Source organism: Chlorocebus sabaeus, chromosome 17 (genome assembly GCF_047675955.1).
Source record: "Chlorocebus sabaeus isolate Y175 chromosome 17, mChlSab1.0.hap1, whole genome shotgun sequence".
NCBI classification, from domain to species: domain Eukaryota; kingdom Metazoa; phylum Chordata; class Mammalia; order Primates; family Cercopithecidae; genus Chlorocebus; species Chlorocebus sabaeus.
In genome coordinates, this window is record NC_132920.1 from 31,914,565 (window position 1) to 31,938,643 (window position 24,079).

Genomic DNA, 24,079 nt, shown 5'->3' on the forward strand with positions numbered 1-24,079 from the left:
AAGACCGCACCAGTGCACTCCACCCTGGGTGACAGAGCAAGACTCCCATCTCAAAAACAAGAAAAGGAGGGTCCTGCTAGATGGTCTCTAACGGTCCCTTAAGGCTGAGAAGTCTCATCTGTTATCATGAACTCTTATTTGCTGAATGAGTGAATGAAGTTTAGTAATTCCCAGTCACAACTTTTCTCCAAAATATAAATTACATCACTTGTATTTATCTTCTGTACATATTCAGAAAACATGTACTGATTTGGTTGGATTGGCGAAGTCCGGTAGCATGAAGTGCATCTTATAACACTGTCACATTAATGGAAGGACACCAAGCACTCCAGTTGCAGGTATGGTATAAGCAAAAGACCAGAGGGAGAACTTGCAGGTAGGGGCATGTTGGGGAAACATGGTGAACAGCAACTGTATTATATGCTTTATACCAAGGAGAGTAGTGGGAAGCTGAGTTGGATTCTTGGCTGGGTTAATGGAGAGTAACAGGGACTTGGATGAATTTGACATCCTTTTCCACATCCCAGCACCCTGCCCAACACACAGTAACAGAACCAAAACACGAATTTGCATCATAAATTTTATTCCCGATGCGGGACAGATTCCTTCCATCCCCAAATGAATCACATGCTGCCCTGGAAAGACCTAGGAAACTCTCCTACCATCTCCAGGGAAGTAGTGAGAAAGGCAGGTGCTGGGGACTGGGAAGGCTTTGAAGTTTCCCAGCCTACTTATCCTCCCCTTCTCAAGAGAGGATAGCTGTTCCCTATTATTCCTCTCATCCACTCATCCCTTAAAAAAAACCCACAAAACCATCATTAGTAAAAAAACAAAACCCCTTCAAGTATTCGGGGTTAGGGGTTCTGGGCTGGGACTTGGGGTTATGGGTCACCAATGAAAGAGGGAGGGGAAGAGGAGGAGGAGCCATCACTGTTTCTGCTGCAGGGCTTCCTTCCTTGCTGCATCCTGCAGCAACTGTGTGTCGACCTCGTCTGCTGGCAGCTGCACATATCGGACCACTGAGCCCCGAATGAAGCAGTTCTTCACTGATAACTAGACAAAGATGGACAAATGTGAAAATACCCTTAAAAATGTCCTCTAACCACCCAGAGGCCTCCTGCTTTAGAGGTGTTTCCTCTTCTCCACAGACCCCAACTTACCATGTGAGGATATTTCTCAGGGTCTGTGACACTGATGTCAGTTAGTTTGATGTTGAGATACTAGGAAAAGAAGATGAAGACCATTTTTATTTATTTATTTATTTATTTATTGAGACAGAGTTTTGCTCTTGTTGCCCAGGCTGGAGTGCAAGGGCACCATCTTGGTTCACTGCAACCTCCGCCTCCTGGGTTCAAGCGATTTTCCTGCCTCAGCCTCTCTGGAGTAGCTGGGATTATAGGGATGCGCCACCATGCCCGGCTAATTTTTTGTATTTTTAGTAGAGACAGGGTTTCACCATGTTGGTCAGGCTTGTCTTTAACTCCTGACCTCAGGCCTCGGCCTCTCAACGTGCTGGGACTATAGGCGTGAGCCACCAACCTGGCCGAATAACACCATTATTAACCCTAGAGACATGATGTAAGAACCCAACCCTCTCCTTCCCCAGGAACCAATTCTGGGCCTTTACTATATCTCACCTGATCCACAGAATGGAGGGTTCCACAGATGCTGTCAAGGGCAGAGGGAGAGAAGAATCAAATTAGTTTATAACAAAATCAACATAGAGGTGACTTCAGAGCTGGGATGAGAACATGACTGGGAGAAGTCAAGGACTTGAAGTCAGAAAAAGGTACAACCAAAAGGGGAAATTCCTAAGCCCTGGAGTAGAAAAGACGGCTAACAGAGTAGTTTATTTTCAACCCGACATCCCGACATCTCCTCTCCCTAAACCAATCCTTTTTTTTTTTTTTTTTTTTTTTTTGAGACGGAGTCTCGCTCTGTCACCTAGGCTGGAGTACAGTGGCACGATCTCAGCTCACTGCAAGCTCCACCTCCTGGGTTCACGCCATTCTCCTGCCTCAGCCTCCCGAGTAGCTGGGACTACAGGCGTCCTGCTAAGTTTTTGTGTTTTTAGCAGAGACAGGGTTTCACTGTGGTCTCGATCTCCTGACCTCGTGATCCGCCCGCCTTGGCGTCCCAAAGTGCTGGGATTACAGGTGTGAGCCACCGCGCCCTTTTTTTTTGAGACGGAGTCTTGCTCTGTCACCTAGGCTGGAGTCCACTGGCACGATCTCAGCTCACTGCAAGCTCCGCCTCCCGGGTTCACGCCATTCTCCTGCCTCAGCCTCTGGAGTAGCTAGGACTACAGGCCCTCACCACCACGCCCAGCTAATTTTTTTGCATTTTTAGTAGAGACAGGGTTTCAGCATATTAGCCAGGATGGTCTCGATCTCCTGACCTCGTGATCTGCCCACCTCGGCCTCCCAAAGTGCTGGGAGGGATTACAGGCGTGAGCCACCGTGCCCGGCCCCCTTTTTTTTTTTTTTTGAAATGGAGTCTCACTGTCGCCCAGGCTGAAGTGCAGTGGTGTGATCTTGGCTCACTGCAACCTCAGCTTCCCAGGTTCAAGTGATTCTCCTGCCTTAGCCTCCTGAGTAGCTAGGACTTCAGGCGCACGCCATCATGCCTGGCTAATTTTTTATTTTTAGTAGAGATGGGGTTTCACCATGTTGGGCAGGCTGGTCTTTTTTTTTTTTTTTTTTTTTTGAGACGGAGTCTGGCTCTGTCGCCCAGGCTGGAGTGCAGTGGCCGGATCTCAGCTCACTGCAAGCTCCGCCTCCCGGGTTTACGCCATTCTCCTGCCTCAGCCTCCTGAGGAGCTGGGACTACAGGCGCCCGCCACCTCGCCCGGCTAGTTTTTTGTATTTTTAGTAGAGACGGGGTTTCACCGTGTTCGCCAGGATGGTCTCGATCTCCTGACCTCGTGATCCGCCCGTCTCGGCCTCCCAAAGTGCTGGGATTACAGGCTTGAGCCACTGCGCCCGGCCCAGGCTGGTCTTTAACTCCTGACCTCAGGCGATCTGCCCACCTCAGCTTCCCAAAGTGCTGGGATTACAGGTGTGAACCACTATGCCCGGCCAAACCAACCTATTCTTAATAGCTACCATTAAACAACTGGTAAAGGCTAGACATGTGTTCTATATAGTATTTGTAATCTTCACAGCATCTTTTGAAGTAGTTACTACCTTCCAGGGGCTCAGAGAGGTTGTTTTAAACTTTCTGAGTTTAGAACAAACAGGAACTTCAGTCCAAGTCTGTCTGACTCCCAAAACCATCAGCTATTTTTTTTTTTTTTTTTTTGTGAGACAGGGTCTCACTCTGTGACCCAGGCTGGAGTGAAATGGCGTGATCATGGTTTATTGCGGCCACTTGAGTAGCTATGATTACAGGCGTGAGCCACCATGCCCAGCTGATTTTTTTTTTTTTTTGTAGAGAAAGGGTCTCACTGTGAATGTCGCCCAGGCTAGCTATTTTCAAACATTTATTGCTTTGGAACCAGAGCCCCATATGTAGATAAAGGTAGGTAGCATTACTCTTGATGATGCAGGCATGAGTGATGTCCTCTCCATTCCCCAATCCTCGAGCCCCTTAAAATGCTATTTGAGGAATGCTATCAAAACACCAGCGCTCTTTGAGAGAATGGTGCAAAAATTTTAAAAAACACCCTTTGGCTGGGCACTGTTGCTCAAGCCTGTAATCCCAGCACTTTGGGAGGCTGAGGCAGGAGGATCGCTTGAAGCCAGCTGCAGAACAGTCCAGACAACACAGCAAGACTTCATCTCTAAAGTTATAAAATAAAATAATTGTGTCCGGGCATGGTGGCTCACGCCTATAGTCACAGCACTTTGGGAGGCTGAGGCGGGTGAATCACGAGGTCAGGTGTTCGAGACCAGCCTGGCCAACATCGTGAAACCCTATCTCTACTAAAAATACAAAAAATTAGCTGGGCATAGTGGCGGATGCCTGTAATCCCAGCTACTCGGGAGACTGAAGCAGGAGAATCACTTGAACCAGGTAGGCGGAGGTTGCAGTGAGCTGAGATCGAGCCACTGCACTCCAGCCCAGGTGACAGAGTGAGACTCCATCTCAAAATAAATAAATAAATAAAAATAATCATAATAAATAGCAGTTTAAAAAATGTCCTTATCTTGCCAAAAATAAAGTTAGCAGTTCTCTGTTGGGACTCCAATTTTTGTTAAAATTCTGAAAGTCTTTAAAACCCGGCCATGCACAGTGGCTCATGCCTATAATTCTAGCACTTTAAGAGGCCAGGGTGGGCGGATCACTTGAAGCCAGGACTTTCAGACCAGCCTGGCCAACACGGCAAATCCTCATCTCTACTAAAAATACAAAAATTGTCCGGGTGCAGTGGCTCATGCCTGTAATCCCAGCACTTTGGGAGGCCAAGGCGGGCAGATCACAAGGTCAGGAGATCAAGACCATCCTGGCTAGCACTGTGAAACCCTGTCTCTCCTAAAAATACAAAAAATTAGCCAGGCGTGGTGGCATGCACCTATAGTCCCAGCTACTCAGGAGGCTGATGCAGGAGAATCGCTTGAACCCGGGAGGCGGAGCTTGCAGTAAGCCGAGATCCCACCACTGCACTCCAGCCTGGGCGACAGAGCCAGACTCCATCTCAAAAAAACAAAACAAAACAAAACAAATTAGCCAGGCATTGTGGTGTGCACCTATAATCCCAGCTACTCAGGAGGTGAGGCATGAGAATCACTCGAACCCAGAAGGAAAAGAAAAAAAAATGTAAAAACTAAATATAAAAATACAAAAATTAGCTGTGTGTGGTGCACGCCTGTAGTCCTCACTATACAGGAGGCTGAGACACAAGAATCACTTGAATACAGGAAGTAGATGTTGCAGTGAGCCAAGATCACGCCACTGCATTCCAGCCTGGGCGACAGAGTAAGGCTCTGTCTCAAAAAAAAAAAAGAAGCGGCCGGGCGCGGTGGCTCAAGCCTGTAATCCCAGCACTTTGGGAGGCCGAGATGGGCAGATCATGAGGTCAGGAGATCGAGACCATCCTAGCTACGGTGAAACCCCATCTCTACTAAAAAAATACAAAAAACTAGCTGGGCGAGGTGGCAGGCACCTGTAGTCCCAGCTACTCGGGAGGCTGAGGCAGGAGAATGACGTAAACCCGGGGGGCAGAGCTTGCAGTGAGCTGAGATCCGGCCACTGCACTCCAGCCTGGGCGACAGAGCGAGACTCTGTCTCAAAAAAAAAAAAAAAAAAAAGAAAAAAAAGAAAATAAAAGAAAGACCCACCTAAATATGCTATAGGAAATTAATTTAAATGAACTAGTACAATACTGGGCAATCATTATTTTTTTTTGAGATAGAGGGTGAGTCTCTGCCTAAAAACAAAAACAAACACCCAGTATCTGAAATCCACTGCCTCAGTCATGTTCTCACCATATTGCTAGCTGCTGAAAAACATGTGACAGCATCCCACCATCTCCATTAGTGAAATAACATTTAGGAATTGCACAAAGTGGTATCTTTTTTTTTTTTTTTGAGACGGAGTCTCTCTCTGTCGCCCAGGCTGGAGTGCAGTGGCACGATCTCGGCTCACTGCAAGCTCCGCCTCCCAGGTTCCAGCGATTGTCCTGCCTCAGCCTCCCGAGTAGCTGGGACTACAGGCACCCACCACCATGCCCAGCTAATTTTTGTATTTTTAGTAGAGACGGGGTTTCACCGTGTTAGCCAGGATGGTCTCAATCTCCTGACCTCGTGATCCGCCCGCCTCAGCCTCCCAAAGTGCTGGAATTACAGGCGTGAGCCACCGCGATCGGCCATGGTGTTATTTTATTAAGTCCCGTAAGGAGGAGGAAATACATAGCACAAAAGTGGTCTGACAACAAGCATAAGAGAAAGAACTTTTGGCCAGGCATGGTGGCTCACACCTGGTTTGGGAGGCCGAGGCAGGAGGATCACTTGAGGTCAGGAGTTTGAGACCAACCTGGCCAACATGGTGAAACCCCATCTCCACTAAAAATACAAAAAAATTAGCTGAGAGTGGTAGTGTGCACCTGTAATCCCAGCTATTCAGGATGCTGAGGTGGAAGAATCATTTGAACCTGGGAGGTAGAGGTTGCAGTGAGCCAAGATCGCACCACTGCGCTCCAGCCTGGGCATCAGAATGAGACCCTGTCTTAAGCAAAAAAAAAAAAAAAGGAGAAAGATCTTCTTTCTTATCCCAACAGAAAAGTCACTTTAGAGCCACATACGTGTTGGCTCACACCTGTAGTCACTGCACTTTGGGAGGCTGAGGTGGGAGGATCACTTGAGTCCAAGAGTTCAAGACCAGCCTGGGCAACATGGCCGAGACCCTGTCTATGAAAAATTTTTAAATTAATATAAAAAGGCCAAGTGCAGTGGCTCACGTCTGTAATCCCAGCACTTTGGGAGGCTGCAGCGGGTGGATCATGAGGTCAGGAATTCAAGACCAGCCTGACGAAGATGGTGAAACCCCAGGTCTACTAAAAATACACAAATTGGGCCGGGCACGGTGGCTCAAGCCTGTAATCCCAGCACTTTGGGAGGCCGAAACGGGTGGATCACGAGGTCAGGAGATCGAGACCATCCTGGCTAACACGGTAAAACCCTGTCTCTACTAAAAAATACAAAAAACTAGCCAGGCGAGGTGGCGGGCGCCTGTAGTCCCAGCTACTCGGGAGGCTGAGGCAGGAGAACGGCATGAACCCGGGAGGCGGAGCTTGCAGTGAGCTGAGATCCAGCCACTGCACTCTAGCCTGGCGACAGAGCGAGACTCCGTCTCAAAAAAAAAAAAAAAAAAAATACACAAATTAGCTAGGTATGGTGGCAGGCGCCTATAATCCCAGCTACTTGGGAGACTGAGGCAGGAGAATCACTTGAACCTGGACAGCAGAGGCTGCAGTGAGCCGAGATCACGCCACTGCACTCCAACCTGGGCGACAAAGTGAGACCACGTCTCAAACAAAAATAGAAAAAAAAGAAGGCTGGGCACGGTGGCTCACTCCTGTAATCCCAGTACTTTGGGAGGCCAAGGTGGGTAGATCACAAGTCAGGAGATCAAGACCATCCTGGCCAACATAGTGAAACCCCATTCTCTACTAAAAATACAAAAATTAGCTGGGCGTGGTGGTGCATGCGTATAATCCCAGCTACTCAGGAGGCTGAGGCAGGATAATCACTTGAACCAGGGAGTCGGAGGTTACAGTGAGCTGAGATAGTGCCACTGCAGCCTGGTGACAGAGCGAGACTCGTCTCGGGGGAAAAAAAAAAAAAAAAGGAAAAAAAGAAAAAGAAATGTTACTGGGGCCAGGCACAGTGGCTCATATCTGGGATTCCAGTACTTTGGGAGGCTGGGGCAGGCAGATCACGAGGTCAGGAGTTGGAGACTAGCCTGACCAACATGGTGAAACCCTGTCTCTACTAAAGATACAAAAAATTAACCAGGCGTAGTGGCGTGTGCCTGTAATCCCAGCTACCAGGGAGGCTGAGTCTGGAGAATTGCTTGAACCCAGTAGGCGGAGGTTGCAGTGAGCCGAGATCGCACCATTGCACTCCAGCCTGGGTGACAGGGCACGACTCTGTCTCAAAAAAAAAAAAAAAGGTACTTTAGGGCCTAGGGTTATAACGCAACAGTCAGGCTTCCCATATAAAAGGCCCAGTAAGGAGAAAAGAAGAGAATCAAAAACAAGTCATCACACCAAATTGCCTAAGACTGCTAGTGATTTCCATACTTGTCTTGCTCTGTGACCCCAATCTATATACATCAGTACCACCTGCATGGCCAGTGCCACAAACGGAAACCTCTGTTCTAAAATGCAACGGCCCTTAAGTTCCTCTCCTCACCATTCCCTGCCATGTCAACGTGTAACCCACGAAGAAATTAAATCACATAGAAATGTGGAAGACAACCAGGCACATGGCACATGCCTGTAATTCCAGCACTTTGGGAGGCCAAGGTGGCAGGACTGCTTGAGCCCAAGAGTTTGAGACCAGCCTGGGCAACACAGTGAGACTCTGCCTCTCCAAATAATTAAAAAATTAGCTGGTCATGGTGGCATATAGCCCCACCTATTCAGAAGGCTGAATGAGCTATGACTGTGCCACTGCACTCCAGCCTGGACAACACAGTGAGACCCCCATCTCAAAAAAATAAATGTGGAAGACACTTTTGGGAAGAGACTACAATTGATCCCATCTTTCTAAAGGATAATGAGATAATAGGTATCAATATTTTAAATGTACTTTTTTTTTTTTTTTTTTGAGATGGAGTCTCAGTCTGTCGCCCAGGCTGGAGTGCAGTGGCCTGATCTCAGCTCACTACAACGTCCGCCTTCTGGGTTCAAGCAATTCTCCTGCCTCAGCCTCCCGAACAGCTGGGATTACAGGCACACAACACCATGCCTGGCTGATTTTTGTATTTTTAGTAGAGATGGGGGTTTCACCATGTTGGACAAGCTGGTCTCAAACTCCTGACCTCAGGCATCTGCCCGCCTTGACTTCCCAAAGTGCTGGGATTACAGGTGTCGGCCACTGCATCTGGCCTAAATGTACATATCATTTAAAGGACTGTACAGATAAGTACAGGGCCAGGCATGCTGGCTCATGCCTGTAACCCCAGCACTTTGGAAAGCTAAAGCAAGAGGATTGCTCGAACTCAAGAGTTTGAAACCAGCCTGAGTAACAAAGCGAGACACTGTCTCTAATTTTTAAATAAATAAATATTATTTTAAGAAAGAATATAGGGCCGGGCGCGGTGGCTCAAGCCTGTAATCTCAGCACTTTGGGAGGCCGAGACGAGTGGATCACGAGGTCAGGAGATCGAGACCATCCTGGCTAACACAGTGAAACCCGGTCTCTACTAAAAAATACAAAAAACTAGCTGGGCGAGGTGGCGGGCGCCTGTAGTCCCAGCTACTCGGGAGGCTGAGGCAGGAGAATGGCGTAAACCTGGGACGCGGAGCTAGCAGTGAGCTGAGATCCGGCCACTGCACTCCAGCCCGGGCGACAGAGCGAGACTCGTTCTCAAAAAAAAAAAAAAAGAAAGAAAGAAAATAGGACTAGGTGCAGTGGCTCACACCTGTAATCCCAGCACTTTGGGAGGCCAAGGCGGGTGGATCACAAGGTCAAGAGTTCAAGACCAGCCTAGCCTAGATGGTGAAACCCCTTCTCCACTAAAAATACAAGAATTAGCTAGGCATAGTGGTGGACGCCTATAATCACAGCTACTCGGGAGGCTGAGGCAGAGAATTGCTTCAGCCCAGGAAGCAGAGGCTACAGTGAGCCGAGATCACGCCACTGCACTCCAGCCTAGGTGACAGAGTGAGACTCCATCTCAAAAAAAAAAAAAAGGCCAGGCGCAGTGGCTCACGCCTGTAATCCCAGCACTTTGGGAGGCCGAGGCAGGCGGATCACAAGGTCAGGAGTTCGAGACCATCCTGGCTAACACGGTGAAACCCTGTCTCTACTAAAAATACAAAAATTAGCCAGGCGTGGTGGCAGGCGCCTATAGTTCCAGCTGCTGGGGAGGCTGAGGCAGGAGAATGGCATGAACCCGGGAGGCAGAGCTTACAGTGAGCAGACATCACACCACTGCATTCCAGCCTGGGCAACAGAGCGAGACTCCATCTCAAAAAAAAAAAAAAAGAAAAAAGAAAAAAGCTGGACATAATCATATTTCTGTTCTGTATCACTTACTAGTTTTGTAGACTTGAACAAGTGGTATAGCTGATCTAAGCCTCAGTTTCCTCATATGTATAACAGCAATAGTACATATTACTTAGGAGTGTTTGAGAAATCAATCAATAAATGTATTCAGAATAGTGCTTAGTCAATAGGTCTTCAGATATTATTTTTCTTTCCTTAAGCACCTATCATACAACTGGCCTATACTAGGTATTAGATACACAGTAGCATATCTAATACGTAGGTTTCACCATGTTGGCCAGGCTGGTCTCAATCTCTTGACCTTGTGATCCACCCGCCTCAGCCTCCTAAAGTGCTGGGATTACAGGCATGAGCCACCATGCCCAGCCTATGGCCTGTTCTGTTTTTTTGTTTATTTTTTTGAGATGGAGTCTCGCTCTGGTCACCCAGGCTGGAGAGCAGTGGTGCCATCTTGGCTCACTGCAAGCTCCACCTCCTGGGTTCATGCCATTCTCCTGCCTCAGCCTCCCAAGTAGCTGGAACTACAGGGGCCCGCCACCACACCAGGCTAATTTTTTGTATTTTTAGTAGAGACGGGGTTTCACCATGTTAGGCAGGATAGTCTCAATCTCCTGACCTCGTGATCCGCCCACCTCGGGCTCCGAAAGTGCTGGGATTACAGGCGTGAGCCACTGCGCCTGGCCTGGCCTGTTCTTTTTTGAGACAGTCTTCCTCTGTCACCCAGGCTGGAGTAAAGTGGTACAATCATGGCTCACTGCAGCCTCGACCTCCTGGGTTCAAGTGATCCTCCCACCTCAGCCTCCCGAATAGCTGGGACTACAGGCATGTACACCACATCTGGCTGATCTTTTATAGAAATGTTTCTATGTTGCCCAGGCTAGTCTCGACATCCTGGACTCAAGTGATCCTCCTGCCTCAGCCTCCCAAAGTGCTGAGATTACAGGTGTGAGCCACCATGGCCAGCCTAGTACTTACTCTTTATTTATTTTTTTTGAGACAGAGTCTCACTCTGTCACCCAGGCTGGAGTGCAGTGGCGTAATCTCAGCTCACTGCAACCTCTGCCACCCAGGTTCAAGCGATTTTCCTGCCTCAGCCTCCCAAGTAGCTGGGATTACAGGCACCTGCCACCATGCCCAGCTAATTTTTGTATTTTTAGTAGAGACGGGGTTTCACCATCTTGGCCAGACTGGTCTTGAACTCCTGACCTCGTGATTCACCCACCTCGGCCTCCCAAAGTGCTGGGATTACAGGCATGAGCCACACGTCCAGCCCATGAGCCACCACACCTGACCAGTATTTACTCTTTAAACTGTATATTGCTTTGTATTGTTTTCCAATACACAATTCAATCCCCAAGCTTATCTGTAAATTTAAGGCACAAGGCATTTATTTATCGTTAAATTTTAAAATTTGTCTTAGAGATGGGGTCTTGCTCTACTGCCCTGGCTAGAGTGCAATGGAGTAATCACTGCTCACTGAAGCCTCAAACTCCTAGGCTCAAGCAATCCTCCCTCCTCAGCCTCCCAAAGTGCTGGGATTACAGGCGTGAGCCACTGCACCCCACCCATTTATTTCTTTTGTTTGTTTGAGACAGAGCCTCGCTCTGTCACCCAGGCTGGAGTGTAGTGGCGTGATCTCGGCTCACTGCAAGCTCTGCCTCCCAGGTTCACGCCATTCTCCTGCCTCAGCCTCCAAAGTAGCTGGGACTACAGGCGCCTGCCAACACGCCTGGCTAATTTTTTGTATTTTTAGTAGAGAGGGGGTTTCACCGTGTTAGCCAGGATGGTCTTGATCTCCTGACCTCGTGATCCGCCCACTTCAGCCTCCCAAAGTGCTGAGATTACAGGCGTGAGCCACCGCACCCGGCCATTTATTTCTTCTGTACATATTCCACCTCACCCAGCCCTCAAATATTTCTCAAATTAAAGAGGTTCCAGGGCCCTGGGCACACCCACCTCCAACAGACTTGTTGGAACAGGTACCTACCTCAGGTCATTCTTGAGTTCCACGACCACATCCTTGCCCACAAGGGACTTGAAAAAAGAATAGAAGAGCTATTGGGAGAGAGGGGGAAAACCATCATGTGGGAAGGAACATGGTAGGGAGGAGTGTCCCTTGACAGTATTACCAAATACCGGTATTGTGAACCCCATTGCATCCCTGACAGTTCTCAAAATTTCACAGGAAAGAATAATTGGTTGAGAGGTGAAAGGCTGGAGCCCAAATTATTCTGCACACTGCATTGAGCCCATCACTTAAAGTCCCAGAGAGGCTCTGCCCTGCATACCTCGGCCTCCCCAGTGTGCTCTCTCAATCGACCACCTTTCTCGGGTACCTGCCCACTGCTTTCAATGAATTACAGAAAACATCCCACCCGCACCCTGCCGAAGCTTGCCTGGCAGAGAAGTGCTCTAAGGTCTAACTTTTCCATCTCCCGCTGTCCCCACTGAATCTCTCTCAGGGTTGGGGTTTTTTTTTCCTCATCATGGAAAAAAAAATCCCATTTGCTCTCAGGTGTCTCCTCAACGAACTTGAGGAACAGGACTAACGATGAAGATAAAAACTCCGGACCTAACTCCAGCCTAGGGGGACAAAGGCCAGACCCCCCTGCCCCAACCGTCCGAGATCCCCGTGGGCGCCCCCTTTTGACGTCACGGTACCCACCATGGTGCTGCGCAGCGGGCACCGGGCCGGAGCGAGAAGAGAGCCGGATGCTGAGAGCAGGTCTGGGGGAACCGAAGCGCGAGCCCGCGCGTGGGGCGAGGCGGGACCGCGCAGGCGCAGCGGGAAGGGACGCAGAACCCTCTAAGCGCTGAAGGGTAAAGCGCCGCCGACTTGCGGCTGGGGAGCGCAAGCTGGGTAAAACCGAGGGGAGGAGGAAGCCGGGAAAGGGGCGGGGTTTCCTTCGTTCCGACTTCTTCCAGGGCCGACCGACTCCCATTGCGCAGGCGCGGACCCTAGCCTGGGCTGCTAGGCGGGTGGAAGCACTCAGCGCCTGAGCTCAAAGGATTTTGTTCTTTTCCATAACCCTGCCGTCCACAGCTTGATGTGTTCGTGCCCTCTACACACATCCTATCGAGAATTGTGGGGAGTTTGTGAAGATTATGAAGTGTGCACTTTTCTATATTTGTTAAAGTAAAAACATAAAATTCAAAAAATAAAATTAAAAAATGTTTTTAATCTTAAATTCAGCTGATAAAAAAAAAAGGCTGAGGGCGGTGGCTCACGCCTTCAATCCCAGCACTCTAGGAGGCCAAGGTGGATGGATTGTGTGAGGTCAGGAGTTCGAGACCAGTCTAGCCAACATGGTGAAGTCCCATCTTCACTAAAAATACAAAAAAAATTAGCCAGGCGTGGTCGCGGGCGCCTGTAATCCCAGCTACTGGGGAGGCTGAGGAAGGAGAATCGCGTGAACCCGGGAGGCAGAGGTTGCAGGGAGCCAAGATCATGCCACTGCACTGCAGCCTGGGCGACAGAGCGAGACTCGTCTCAAAAAAAAAATTGACCGGGCGCAGTGGCTGATGCCTATAATCCCGCACATTGGGAGGCCAAGGCAAGTGGATCACCTGAGGTCAGGAGTTCGAGACCAGCGTGGCCAACATGGCGAAATCCTGTCTCTACTAAAAACCCAAAAATTAGCCGGGTGTGGTGGCACGCGCCTGTAAACTCGGGAGGTATAGGTTGCAGTGAGTGGAGATCGTGCCATTGCACTGCAGCCTGGGCAACAACAGTGAAACTCTTGTCTCAAAACAACAACAACAAAAAAATGTTGAGGCCTGTAAATCCCAGCATTTTGGGAGGCTGAGGCAGGAGGATCATTTGAACCCAAGAGTTATAGTGAGCTACGATCTCCCCACTGCATTCCAGCCTGGGCAACAGAGGGAGACTGTGTCTATAAAAAAGAAAATTATAAAAAACAAAAAAATGTTGAGGAGTCCCAGAGATAAGAAGGAGCTGGAGCACAAATTTTGGTTTTATCAAAGGTTACCAATAAATATATTTCTCCAAAGGAGCCAACCTCAATCTCCATATTTCTTACACACTTTTGCCAAGACTGTCCTGTAAAGGACTGAGTAAAAATAAAGAGACTGTGGCTTACAGATGCAAATAACCCAGTCTAACATTTCACTGCCAAATGTTTCAAACACGGACAGAAATGCACAGTTACATGTCATTCTAACTCACGTCCCCCAGGTTTTTATAAATGTGTATTAGGACACAGGTAAAAGAAAACAATTTTTTTTGAGATGCAGTCTTGCTCTGTCATCAGGCTGGAGTGCGGTGCCACGATCTCAGCTCACTGCAACCTCCACAACCCAGGTTCAAGCAATTCCTCTGCCTCACCCTCCTGAGTAGCTGGGACTACAGGCGTGCACCACCATGCTCAGCTAATTTTTGTATTTTTAGTAGTGACGAGGTTTCACCATGTTGGGCAGGATGGTCTCGATCTCTTGACCTCATGATCCGCCCGCCTCGGCCTCCCAAAGTGCTGGGATAACAGGTGTGAGCCACTGCACCCGGCCGGTAAAAGTATTTTTTCATGGACTAAGACTTCATAAACTTATATTTGTCATCTTGCATAGAAGTATTTATTTGTCAAGAGTTTGTTATAGAAATATTTTCTGGGGCTAGGCATGGTGGCTCACACCTATAATCCCAGCACTTTAGGAGGCTGAGGTGGGTGTATCACCTAGGTCAGGAGTTCAGAACAGCCTGGTCAACATGGTGAAACCCCCTCTCTACTAAAAACACAAACATTAGCTGAGTGTAGTGGTGAGGGCCTGTAATCCCAGCTACTCAGGAGGCTGAGGCAGAAGAATTGCTTGAATCCGGGAGGCGAAGGTTATAGTGAGCCAAGGTCGTGCCATTGCACTCCAGCCTGGGTGACAAGAGCGAAACTCTGTCTCCAAAAAAAAAAAAAAGAAAGAAAGAAAAGAAATATTTTCTCCATATAATGAATGTAAACAATGAACTCTGTGAGTGCACAGATGCTGAACCTCCTGGACCTTACCTATACATCAGGACATCAAGCAGGATTTGTCCCTCCACCCCAAGCTGAGTCCTAAACACCAAAACCAGCCTGTAACTGATTAAAAGCAGTTATAGTTTACAATCTGTTTCATCTGTGCTAAAGGTATCTGAGGATCAAAAATTATGTGCTGATTGAAACAATGAGTTCATGGGCCGGGCGCGGTGGCTCACGTCTGTAATCCCAGCACTTTGGGAGGCCGAGGTGGGCAGATTCTGAGGTCAGGAGATTGAGACCATCCTGGCTAACATGGTGAAACCCCATCTCTACTAAAACAATACAAAAAATTAGCCGGGCATGGTGGTGGACGCCTGCAGTCCCAGCTACTCGGGAGGCTGAGGCAGGAGAATGGCATGAACCCGGGAAGCGGAGCTTGCAGTGAGCCGAGATTGTGCCACTGTACTCCAGCCTGGGTGACAGGGCAAGACTTCGTCTCAAAAAAAAAAAAAAGAAAAGAAAAGAAAAGAAAAAAAACCCCGATGAGTTCATGAAAATTCAAATACTTTACCTTACCAATTTAATCATTCACAGTGAGCTCACAATCAGAGAACACATGCTCTCTCCATGAACTCTCCCCTTCGAGGTACATTCACAGCCTAAATACCAGAAGTAATTTCCTTTAGGAACAAATTTACTGATTGACAAATAAGCATCCACACAGGAAGAAGAATGTTAGGGTGGCTGGAAATAACAGACATTCAAATACATCACACGGTTTAAAGAGGGGCCTAGTTTTCCTGAGTCCATTCCAGAGTCAGAAACAGGATATGAGGGAGTGTGATAGGTGGTGCATGAGACTCCTCCTCCAGAATTCCCAAGGGATGGTAACTTAGGTTCAGGTCTGGTCAAGAATAATAATGATGTTTGAAGATGAGGGGAATGAAATACACGTAGAGGCATCCTAGGATGCTTCAGTTCCAAAAAGAATTAATCTACTTCTTCAATTGTGGGGCCTGTGGCAGGCCTTCCAGGCGCATACCCTGTTCCACAGGCAGGCCCAGTGCATCCTCCCTGGTAGAGTTTTGTGATGATGGGGTTACACATCTGCTCCAATTCCTTTCTCTTATGATCAAACTCATCTTTCTCTGCCAGTTGATTGGCCTCCAGCCACGAAAGAAGTTCATTGCATTTATCCAGTATTTTCTTTTTATCAGACTCACTGATCTTGCCCTTCAAACCTTCATCACTCACAACACTCTTCATGTTAAAAGCATAGGACTCTAAGGCATTCTTTGCAGCAATTTTCTCCCTCTGGACCTCATCTTCAGCTTTATATTTCTCAGCATCCAGAACCATGCGCTCAATCTCCTCCTTGCTCAGGCGGCCCTTGTCATTGGTGATGGTGATCTTGTTGGCCTTCCCTGTGCTCTTGTCCATGGCTGTGACATTGAGAATACCATTGGCATCAATGTCAAACGTCACCTCGATCTGAGGAACTCCCCTGGGTGCTGGAGGGATTCCAGTCAGGTCAAAGCGCCCTAGCAGGTTGTTGTCCTTCGTCATGGCCCTCTCACCTTCGTATACCTGGATCAGCACCCCGGGTTGGTTGTCGGAGTAGGTGGTGAAGATCTGTGTCTGCTTGGTGGGGATGGTGGAGTTACGCTTGATCAGGGCAGTCATCACACCCCCGGCCGTCTCCAGCCCCAGGGACAGGGGAGCCACGTCCAGCAGCAGCAGGTCCTGCACCTTCTCAGACTTGTCCCCCATCAGGATGGCCGCCTGTACCGCAGCCCCATATGCTACTGCCTCATCAGGGTTGATGCTCTTGTTGAGATCACGTCCATTAAAGTAGTCCTGAAGCAGCCGCTGCACCTTGGGGATGCGGGTGGAGCCCCCTACTAAAACAATGTCATGGATTTTAGCCTTATCCATCTTGGCATCCCGAAGTGCTTTTTCTACAGGCTCCAGGGTACCCCTAAAAAGGTCTGCACACAACTCTTCAAATCGAGCTCTGGTGATGGATGTGTAGAAGTCAATGCCTTCATAAAGTGAATCAATTTCTAGGTTGGCCTGGGTGCTGGACGACAGGGTCCTCTTGGCCCTCTCGCAGGCGGTGCGCAGCCGCCTCACGGCTCGCTTGTTCTGGCTGATGTCCTTCTTGTGCTTCCGCTTGAACTCCTCCACGAAGTGGCTCACAAGCCTATTGTCAAAGTCCTCCCCACCCAGGTGAGTGTCCCCAGCAGTGGCCTTTACCTCAAAAATCCCATCATCTATGGTCAGAATTGACACATCAAATGTGCCTCCACCCAGATCAAAAATCAGAACATGTTGTTCTCCTCGACCTCCTTTATCTAAACCATAGGCAATGGCAGCAGCTGTGGGCTCATTGATGATTCGTAGCACATTAAGTCCAGCAATCACACCTGCATCCTTAGTAGCCTGACGTTGAGAGTCATTGAAATAAGCTGGCACGGTAATCACTGCATTGGTGACAGGGTGGCCCAAAAATGCCTCAGCAGTCTCTTTCATCTTAGTCAGTACCATCGAAGAGATTTCCTCAGGATAGAAAGCTTTATTCTCCCCTTTGTAGGACACAAGCACTTTGGGCTTGCCTCCTTCATTAATCACTTGAAAAGGCCAAAGTTTCATATCTGATTGCACAACAGGATCATTAAATTTCCTGCCGATCAGACGTTTGGCATCAAAAACAGTGTTCTGGGGATTCATGGCTACCTGGTTCTTGGCCGCATCCCCGATGAGCCGCTCGGTGTCTGTGAAGGCCACGTAGCTGGGGGTGGTGCGGTTGCCCTGGTCGTTGGCAATGATCTCCACCTTGCCGTGCTGGAACACCCCCACACAGGAGTAGGTGGTGCCCAGGTCGATACCTATGGCAATCCCCTTGGCAGCAGCCATGGTTCTCTGAGGCCTATGGAGAAAGAATGAGATACTGTTTTGGCAGAATGCTTTTCAATGTTATTTATTTTTTTGAGACAGGGTCTTCCTCTGTCACCCAGGTTGGAGTGCAGAGGCGCAGTCATAGCTCACTGCAGCTTTGATCTCCTGGGCTCCAGCAGTCTTCCTGCCTCAGCCTCCAGAGTAACTGGAGACATCATACCTGGCTCATTTTTTTTTTTTTTTTTTTTTGAGATGGAGTCTCACTTTGTCATCCAGGCTGGACTGCAGTGGCATGATCTAGGCTCACTGCAACCTCCACCTCCTGAGTTCAAGCAATTCTCCTGTCTCAGCTTCCCGAGTGGCTGGGATTATGGGGGTGCCACCACGCCTGGCTAATTTTTGTATTTTTAGTAGATATGGGGTTTCATGGTTTCACTGTGTTGGCCAGGCTGGTCTTGAACTCCTGACCTCAGGTGATCCACCCGCCTCGGCCTCCCAAAGTGCTGGGATTACAGGTGTGAGCCATGGTGACCAGCCCTCTGCCTGGCTACTTTTTAAATTTTGTGTACAGATGGGGTCTCACTGTGTTGCTTAGGCTGGTCTCAAACTCATGGGCTCAAACCATCCTTCAGCCTCAACCTCCCCAAGTACTGGGATTACAGGAGTGAACATCTCGTCCAGCCTATTTTTTATTTTTTATTGTGGTAAAATACACACAAATTGTACCATCTTAACCATTTTTAAGTGTAGAGTTTGGTAGTGAGTTCAATCACAGTGGTGATTGAAATCAGTCAACCGATTTCCAATATTCTGTTCATCTCGCAAAACTGAAACTGTATACTCATTAAGCAACTCCCGTTTTCCCCTCCCTTTAGCCCCTGGTAACTACCATTCTTTTTTCTCATTTTTTTTAGAGACAGGGTCTCATTTTGTCACACAGGCTGCACTACAGTGGTGTGATCATGGTTCACTGCAGTCTTGACCTCCCAGGCTCATGGGATCCTTTTGTCTCAGCCTCCCAAGTACCTGGGACCACAGGTGAATGCCACTACACCCAGTTATTTTTTTATTTTTTTGTAGAGACAGGGTCTCCCTATGTTGCCCAAGCTAGTTTCTCACTCCTGGGCTCAAGGAAACCTCCCACCTCCACATTACCAAGTGTTGGGATTATAGGCTCGAGCCAAGGCACCTGACCTCTTTTTTCTATCTCTATGAATTTGACTACTCTTGTAACTTCATATAAGTGGAATTATACAGTATTTGTCCTTTTGTGACTTCGCTTATTTCACTTAGCTTATGTGCACAGGTTTCATCCATGTTGTAACATGTCAGAATTTCCTTCCTAAGGCTGAGTAATATTCACAATATTTATATACAACTTCATTTCTGTTTTTGTTTTGAGACAGAGTCTCACTCTGTTGCCCAGGCTGGAGTGCAGTGGCGCGATCTTGACTCACTGCAACCTCCACCTTCTGGGTTCAAGCTAATTCTCCTGCCTCAGCCTCCCGAGGAGCTGGGACTACAGGCGTGCACTGCCACACCCCAATAATTTTTGTATTTTTAGTACAGAGTTTCACCATGTTGGCGAGGCTGGTCTCAAACTCCTAACCTTAAATGATCCGCCCGCCTCGGTCTCCCAAAGTTCTGGGATTACAGGCATGAGCCACCGCACCCGGCCTATATACCACATTTTGCTTATGCATCTCTCGATGGACACAGGTTACAGAATAATGTTGCTATGAACAAGCCTATACAAATACATGGAGACGCTACTGTCATGGCAGAGTGCTTTTTGGACAGGGTAAAGTATTCTCAGCTACTCAAAGGAGTTTGGAAGCAAGTAGCTGTATATTGTTTTCAATTTCCCAAGTGACCTAATTCTACTGTCCTGTTCCTGTGTCTGTCATATATTTTATTGTGGGACTCTGTCTCTTTATGACCCAAGAGTAGTGTACATTCTGGTCTCTTGAAGAGACATCAGCCTCCACACTTGAGTTCTGCTGCCTTCCGGGGATACTATTCTCTACTAGGGGTTCATAGGCAGTCAATTCCAGTCAGCCTGAAGATGACTGCTAGAAACTCACAAGCCCGCGAGTTTTCTCAAAAGACATGCGGTCCAGACAGTATCTCTATCCTTCTCCTAAAGAAAACCCCTGTTTTCTGGAGTCAATAACTAATCAATAAAGGGTTTAAGGGCCGGGCGCGGTGGCTCACGCCTGTTATCCCAGCACTTTGGGAGGCCGAGGCGGGCAGATTACGAGGTCAGCAGATCGAGACCATCCTGGCTAACACGGTGAAACCCCGTCTCTATTAAAAAAAGAAAAAATTAGCCGGGCGTGGTGGCGGGCGCCTGTAGTTCCAGCTACTCCGGAGGCTGAGGCAGGAGAATAGCTTGAACCCGGGAGGCGGAGCAATTAGCCGGGCGTGGTGGCGGGCGCCTGCACTCCCAGCTACCTGGGAGGCTGAGGCAGGAGAATGGCGAGAACTCAGAAGGCGAAGCTTGCAGTAAGCCAAGATCGTGCCACTGCACTCCAGCCTGGGCGACAGAGCAAGACTCCCTCTCAAAAAAAATAAATAAATAAAATAAACGGTTTAGGGACTACCCCTCTCCACACCTCAGACTCCTAGGCCGAACTCTCTTTCCTCCGCCTCCCCCTCACCCCGCCTCCCCCTCACCCCGCCTCCCCCTCACCCCGCCTCCCCCTCACCCCGCCTCCCCCTCACCCCGCCTCCCCCTCACCCCGCCTCCCCCTCACCCCGCCTCCCCCTCACCCCGCCTCCCCACTTTCCCACCTGGCCGCACTCCCTTCCCCCGCCTCCCAATTACTCCGCTTCCTTCCCCGCCTCCCCCTTTTCCCACCTCCCCCATTCTGGCTGCTCTGACCAATCAATCTGGAGCCATCTTAGCTTTCCCCAAGTGCTCCTCCTACCCGGCTCAGCCAACGCCCACATACCTCAGGCTTAAACCAACTAGGGAACTTTCCACTACTTTCCCAAACAAGGACCTACTGGGCCTTGCAGGTTCACAATCAATCAGATCCCTAACTGGCTCACCTAGTCTCCCGACGACTTCGCTTCAGTTTGGAAACGTTCAGATTATGGAGCCCCGGCGAGTAGGTGGGGGCTCCCTCAATATAAAACTGCACAACCGGGGTCCCCCCACCCCCCACCCCGTCCCTCCCTGCAAATTTGAGCGGGCTCCAACTCAGTCATCTTTCTCCAAACTGGCCCATGAGGTCAGAGACAGTGTCTCCATTGTAACGTGCCCGGGCGGTGTCAACACAAAGGCCCCCACCCTCCCCTGGACGCGCGTCACCCGCTCCCCGCACCATCCCCCTGCCCATAACTGCACAAGCCCCCACAATTAAAAGCCCAGCGCGGACCCTTCCTGTCAATTAGGCGCTGAAGCGGAGGCGGCCAGCATCGCCATGGAGACCAACACCCTTCCCACCGCCACTCCCCCTTTCTCTCAGGGCCCCGGTCCCCTCCAGTGAATCCCAGAAGACTCTGGAGAGTTCTGAGCAGAGGGCGGCACCCTGGCCTCTGATTGGTCCAAGGAAGGCTGGAGGGCAGGACGGCGGAGGCGAAACCCCTGGAATATTCCCGACCTGGCAGCCTCATCAAGCTCGGTGATTGGCTCAGAAAGGAAAAGGCGGGTCTCCGCCACGACTTATAAACGCCGAGGGGCCAGCGGTCCGGAAAACGGCCAGCGTCAGGAGCTGCTGCGAGAGGCCGCCGCGTTTCTAGAGCGTGGCTCCCGTTGTCCTGAGGCTTCCCAGAGCGAACCTGTGCGGCTGCAGGCACCAGCGCCGTTGAGTTTCCGGCGTTCCGAAGGACTGAGCTCTTGTCGCGGGTCCCGTCCGCCGTTTCCAGTCCCGAATCTCGGAGCGGAGCAGACAGCAGGGCACCGGCATGGCCAAAGCCGCGGCGATCGGCATCGACCTGGGCACCACCTACTCCTGTGTGGGGGTGTTCCAGCACGGCAAGGTGGAGATCATCGCCAACGACCAGGGCAACCGCACCACCCCCAGCTACGTGGCTTTCACAGACACCGAGCGGCTGATCGGGGATGCGGCCAAGAACCAGGTGGCGCTGAACCCGCAGAACACCGTGTTTGACGCGAAGCGGCTGATCGGCCGCAAGTTCGGCGACCCGGTGGTGCAGTCGGACATGAAGCACTGGCCTTTCCAGGTGATCAACGACGGAGACAAGCCCAAGGTGCAGGTGAGCTACAAGGGGGAGACCAAGGCATTCTACCCTGAGGAGATCTCGTCCATGGTGCTGACCAAGATGAAGGAGATCGCCGAGGCGTACCTGGGCTACCCGGTGACCAACGCGGTGATCACCGTGCCGGCCTACTTCAACGACTCGCAGCGCCAGGCCACCAAGGATGCGGGGGTGATCGCGGGTCTCAACGTGCTGCGGATCATCAACGAGCCCACGGCGGCGGCCATCGCCTACGGCCTGGACAGAACGGGCAAGGGGGAGCGCAACGTGCTCATCTTTGACCTGGGCGGGGGCACCTTCGACGTGTCCATCCTGACGATCGACGACGGCATCTTCGAGGTGAAAGCCACGGCCGGGGACACCCACCTGGGTGGGGAGGACTTTGACAACAGGCTGGTGAACCACTTCGTGGAGGAGTTCAAGAGAAAACACAAGAAGGACATCAGCCAGAACAAGCGAGCCGTGAGGCGGCTGCGCACCGCCTGCGAGAGGGCCAAGAGGACCCTGTCGTCCAGCACCCAGGCCAGCCTGGAGATCGACTCCCTGTTTGAGGGCATCGACTTCTACACGTCCATCACCAGGGCGAGGTTCGAGGAGCTGTGCTCGGACCTGTTCCGAAGCACCCTGGAGCCCGTGGAGAAGGCTCTGCGCGACGCCAAGCTGGACAAGGCCCAGATCCACGACCTGGTCCTGGTCGGGGGCTCTACCCGCATCCCCAAGGTGCAGAAGCTGCTGCAGGACTTCTTCAACGGGCGCGACCTGAACAAGAGCATCAACCCCGACGAGGCTGTGGCCTACGGGGCGGCGGTGCAGGCGGCCATCCTGATGGGGGACAAGTCCGAGAACGTGCAGGACCTGCTGCTGCTGGACGTGGCTCCGCTGTCGCTGGGGCTGGAGACGGCCGGAGGCGTGATGACTGCCCTGATCAAGCGCAACTCCACCATCCCCACCAAGCAGACGCAGATCTTCACCACCTACTCGGACAACCAACCCGGGGTGCTGATCCAGGTGTACGAGGGCGAGAGGGCCATGACGAAGGACAACAATCTGCTGGGGCGCTTCGAGCTGAGCGGCATCCCTCCGGCCCCCAGGGGCGTGCCCCAGATCGAGGTGACCTTCGACATCGATGCCAACGGCATCCTGAACGTCACGGCCACGGACAAGAGCACCGGCAAGGCCAACAAGATCACCATCACCAACGACAAGGGCCGCCTGAGCAAGGAGGAGATCGAGCGCATGGTGCAGGAGGCAGAGAAGTACAAAGCGGAGGACGAGGTGCAGCGCGAGAGGGTGTCAGCCAAGAACGCCCTGGAGTCATACGCCTTCAACATGAAGAGCGCCGTGGAGGATGAGGGGCTCAAGGGCAAGATCAGCGAGGCCGACAAGAAGAAGGTGCTGGACAAGTGTCAAGAGGTCATCTCGTGGCTGGATGCCAACACCCTGGCCGAGAAGGACGAGTTTGAGCACAAGAGGAAGGAGCTGGAGCAGGTGTGTAACCCCATCATCAGCGGACTGTACCAGGGTGCGGGTGGTCCTGGGCCTGGCGGCTTCGGGGCTCAGGGTCCCAAGGGAGGGTCTGGGTCAGGCCCCACCATTGAGGAGGTAGATTAGGAGCCTTCCCAAGATTACTGTTTTTGTTTTGGCGCCTCAAGACTTTGTATTTCCTAATATTTCCGTTTGTCATTTCTTAGTTTCCTGTGTTTGCAATGTTCAAGTTTTTTGGTGAAGTACTGAATGTAACTTTTTTGGTGAAATACTGAACTTGCTTTTTTTCCGGTCTCTATGTATAGAGATGAATTTATACTGCCATCTTATGACCATTTCTTCTTTGTAATACACTGAACTCAGGCGATTTTTTAAGTTAGTTCCTTCAAAGTAAATAAACTTTAAAATTCAAGTGATGCCTTTTTTTCCTTTATTTGGGGGTCAGTAGGGTCTGCATAGGTTATCTTTCTCATAGCGTCTAAAATGGAATGGCATTTTTGCGTCCAGTAAGGGCAGATATTAGAGAAGTGTGGCTACTGTAATGTGATCCATTTGTGTTAGACAAATGGTATGCTCCAGTAAAGCTTCTTAAATCTGGCCGGGCGTGGTGGCTCAAGCCTGTAATCCCAGCACTTTGGGAGGCCGAGGTGGGTGGATCACTTGAGGTCAGGAGTTCCAGACCAACCTGGCCAATGTGGTGAAACCCTGTCTCTACTAAAAACACAAATTAGCCGGGCATGGTGGTGCGTGCCTGTTGTCCCAGGGAGGCTGAGGCAGGAGAATCGCTTGAACCCAGGAAGCAGTGGTAGCAGTGAGCCGAGATCACGC

General features: G+C 50.2%; 3 protein-coding genes across 3 annotated transcripts; 1 reads left to right on the forward strand and 2 right to left on the reverse strand.

The window, feature by feature from the left end:
• Positions 1-566: 566 nt before the first annotated feature.
• LSM2 (LSM2 homolog, U6 small nuclear RNA and mRNA degradation associated) lies at positions 567-12,442 on the reverse strand. Its single transcript, XM_007973086.3, has 5 exons — positions 12,340-12,442; positions 11,662-11,729; positions 1,638-1,668; positions 1,161-1,220; positions 567-1,053 (listed from the first exon to the last, which is right to left on the reverse strand). The coding sequence occupies exons 1-5, from the start codon at positions 12,340-12,342 to the stop codon at positions 928-930; spliced, it is 288 nt and encodes a 95-aa protein (XP_007971277.1). The 5' UTR covers positions 12,343-12,442; the 3' UTR covers positions 567-927.
• Positions 12,443-13,709: 1,267 nt separating this feature from the next.
• Positions 13,710-21,110, reverse strand: HSPA1L (heat shock protein family A (Hsp70) member 1 like). Its single transcript, XM_007973081.3, has 2 exons — positions 20,594-21,110; positions 13,710-17,570 (listed from the first exon to the last, which is right to left on the reverse strand). The coding sequence occupies exon 2, from the start codon at positions 17,555-17,557 to the stop codon at positions 15,632-15,634; it is 1,926 nt and encodes a 641-aa protein (XP_007971272.2). The 5' UTR covers positions 17,558-17,570; positions 20,594-21,110; the 3' UTR covers positions 13,710-15,631.
• Positions 21,111-21,248: 138 nt separating this feature from the next.
• On the forward strand, positions 21,249-23,663 carry HSPA1A (heat shock protein family A (Hsp70) member 1A). The gene has a single exon (XM_037996244.2). The coding sequence runs from the start codon at positions 21,452-21,454 to the stop codon at positions 23,375-23,377; it is 1,926 nt and encodes a 641-aa protein (XP_037852172.2). The 5' UTR covers positions 21,249-21,451; the 3' UTR covers positions 23,378-23,663.
• The last annotated feature ends 416 nt before the right edge of the window (positions 23,664-24,079 follow it).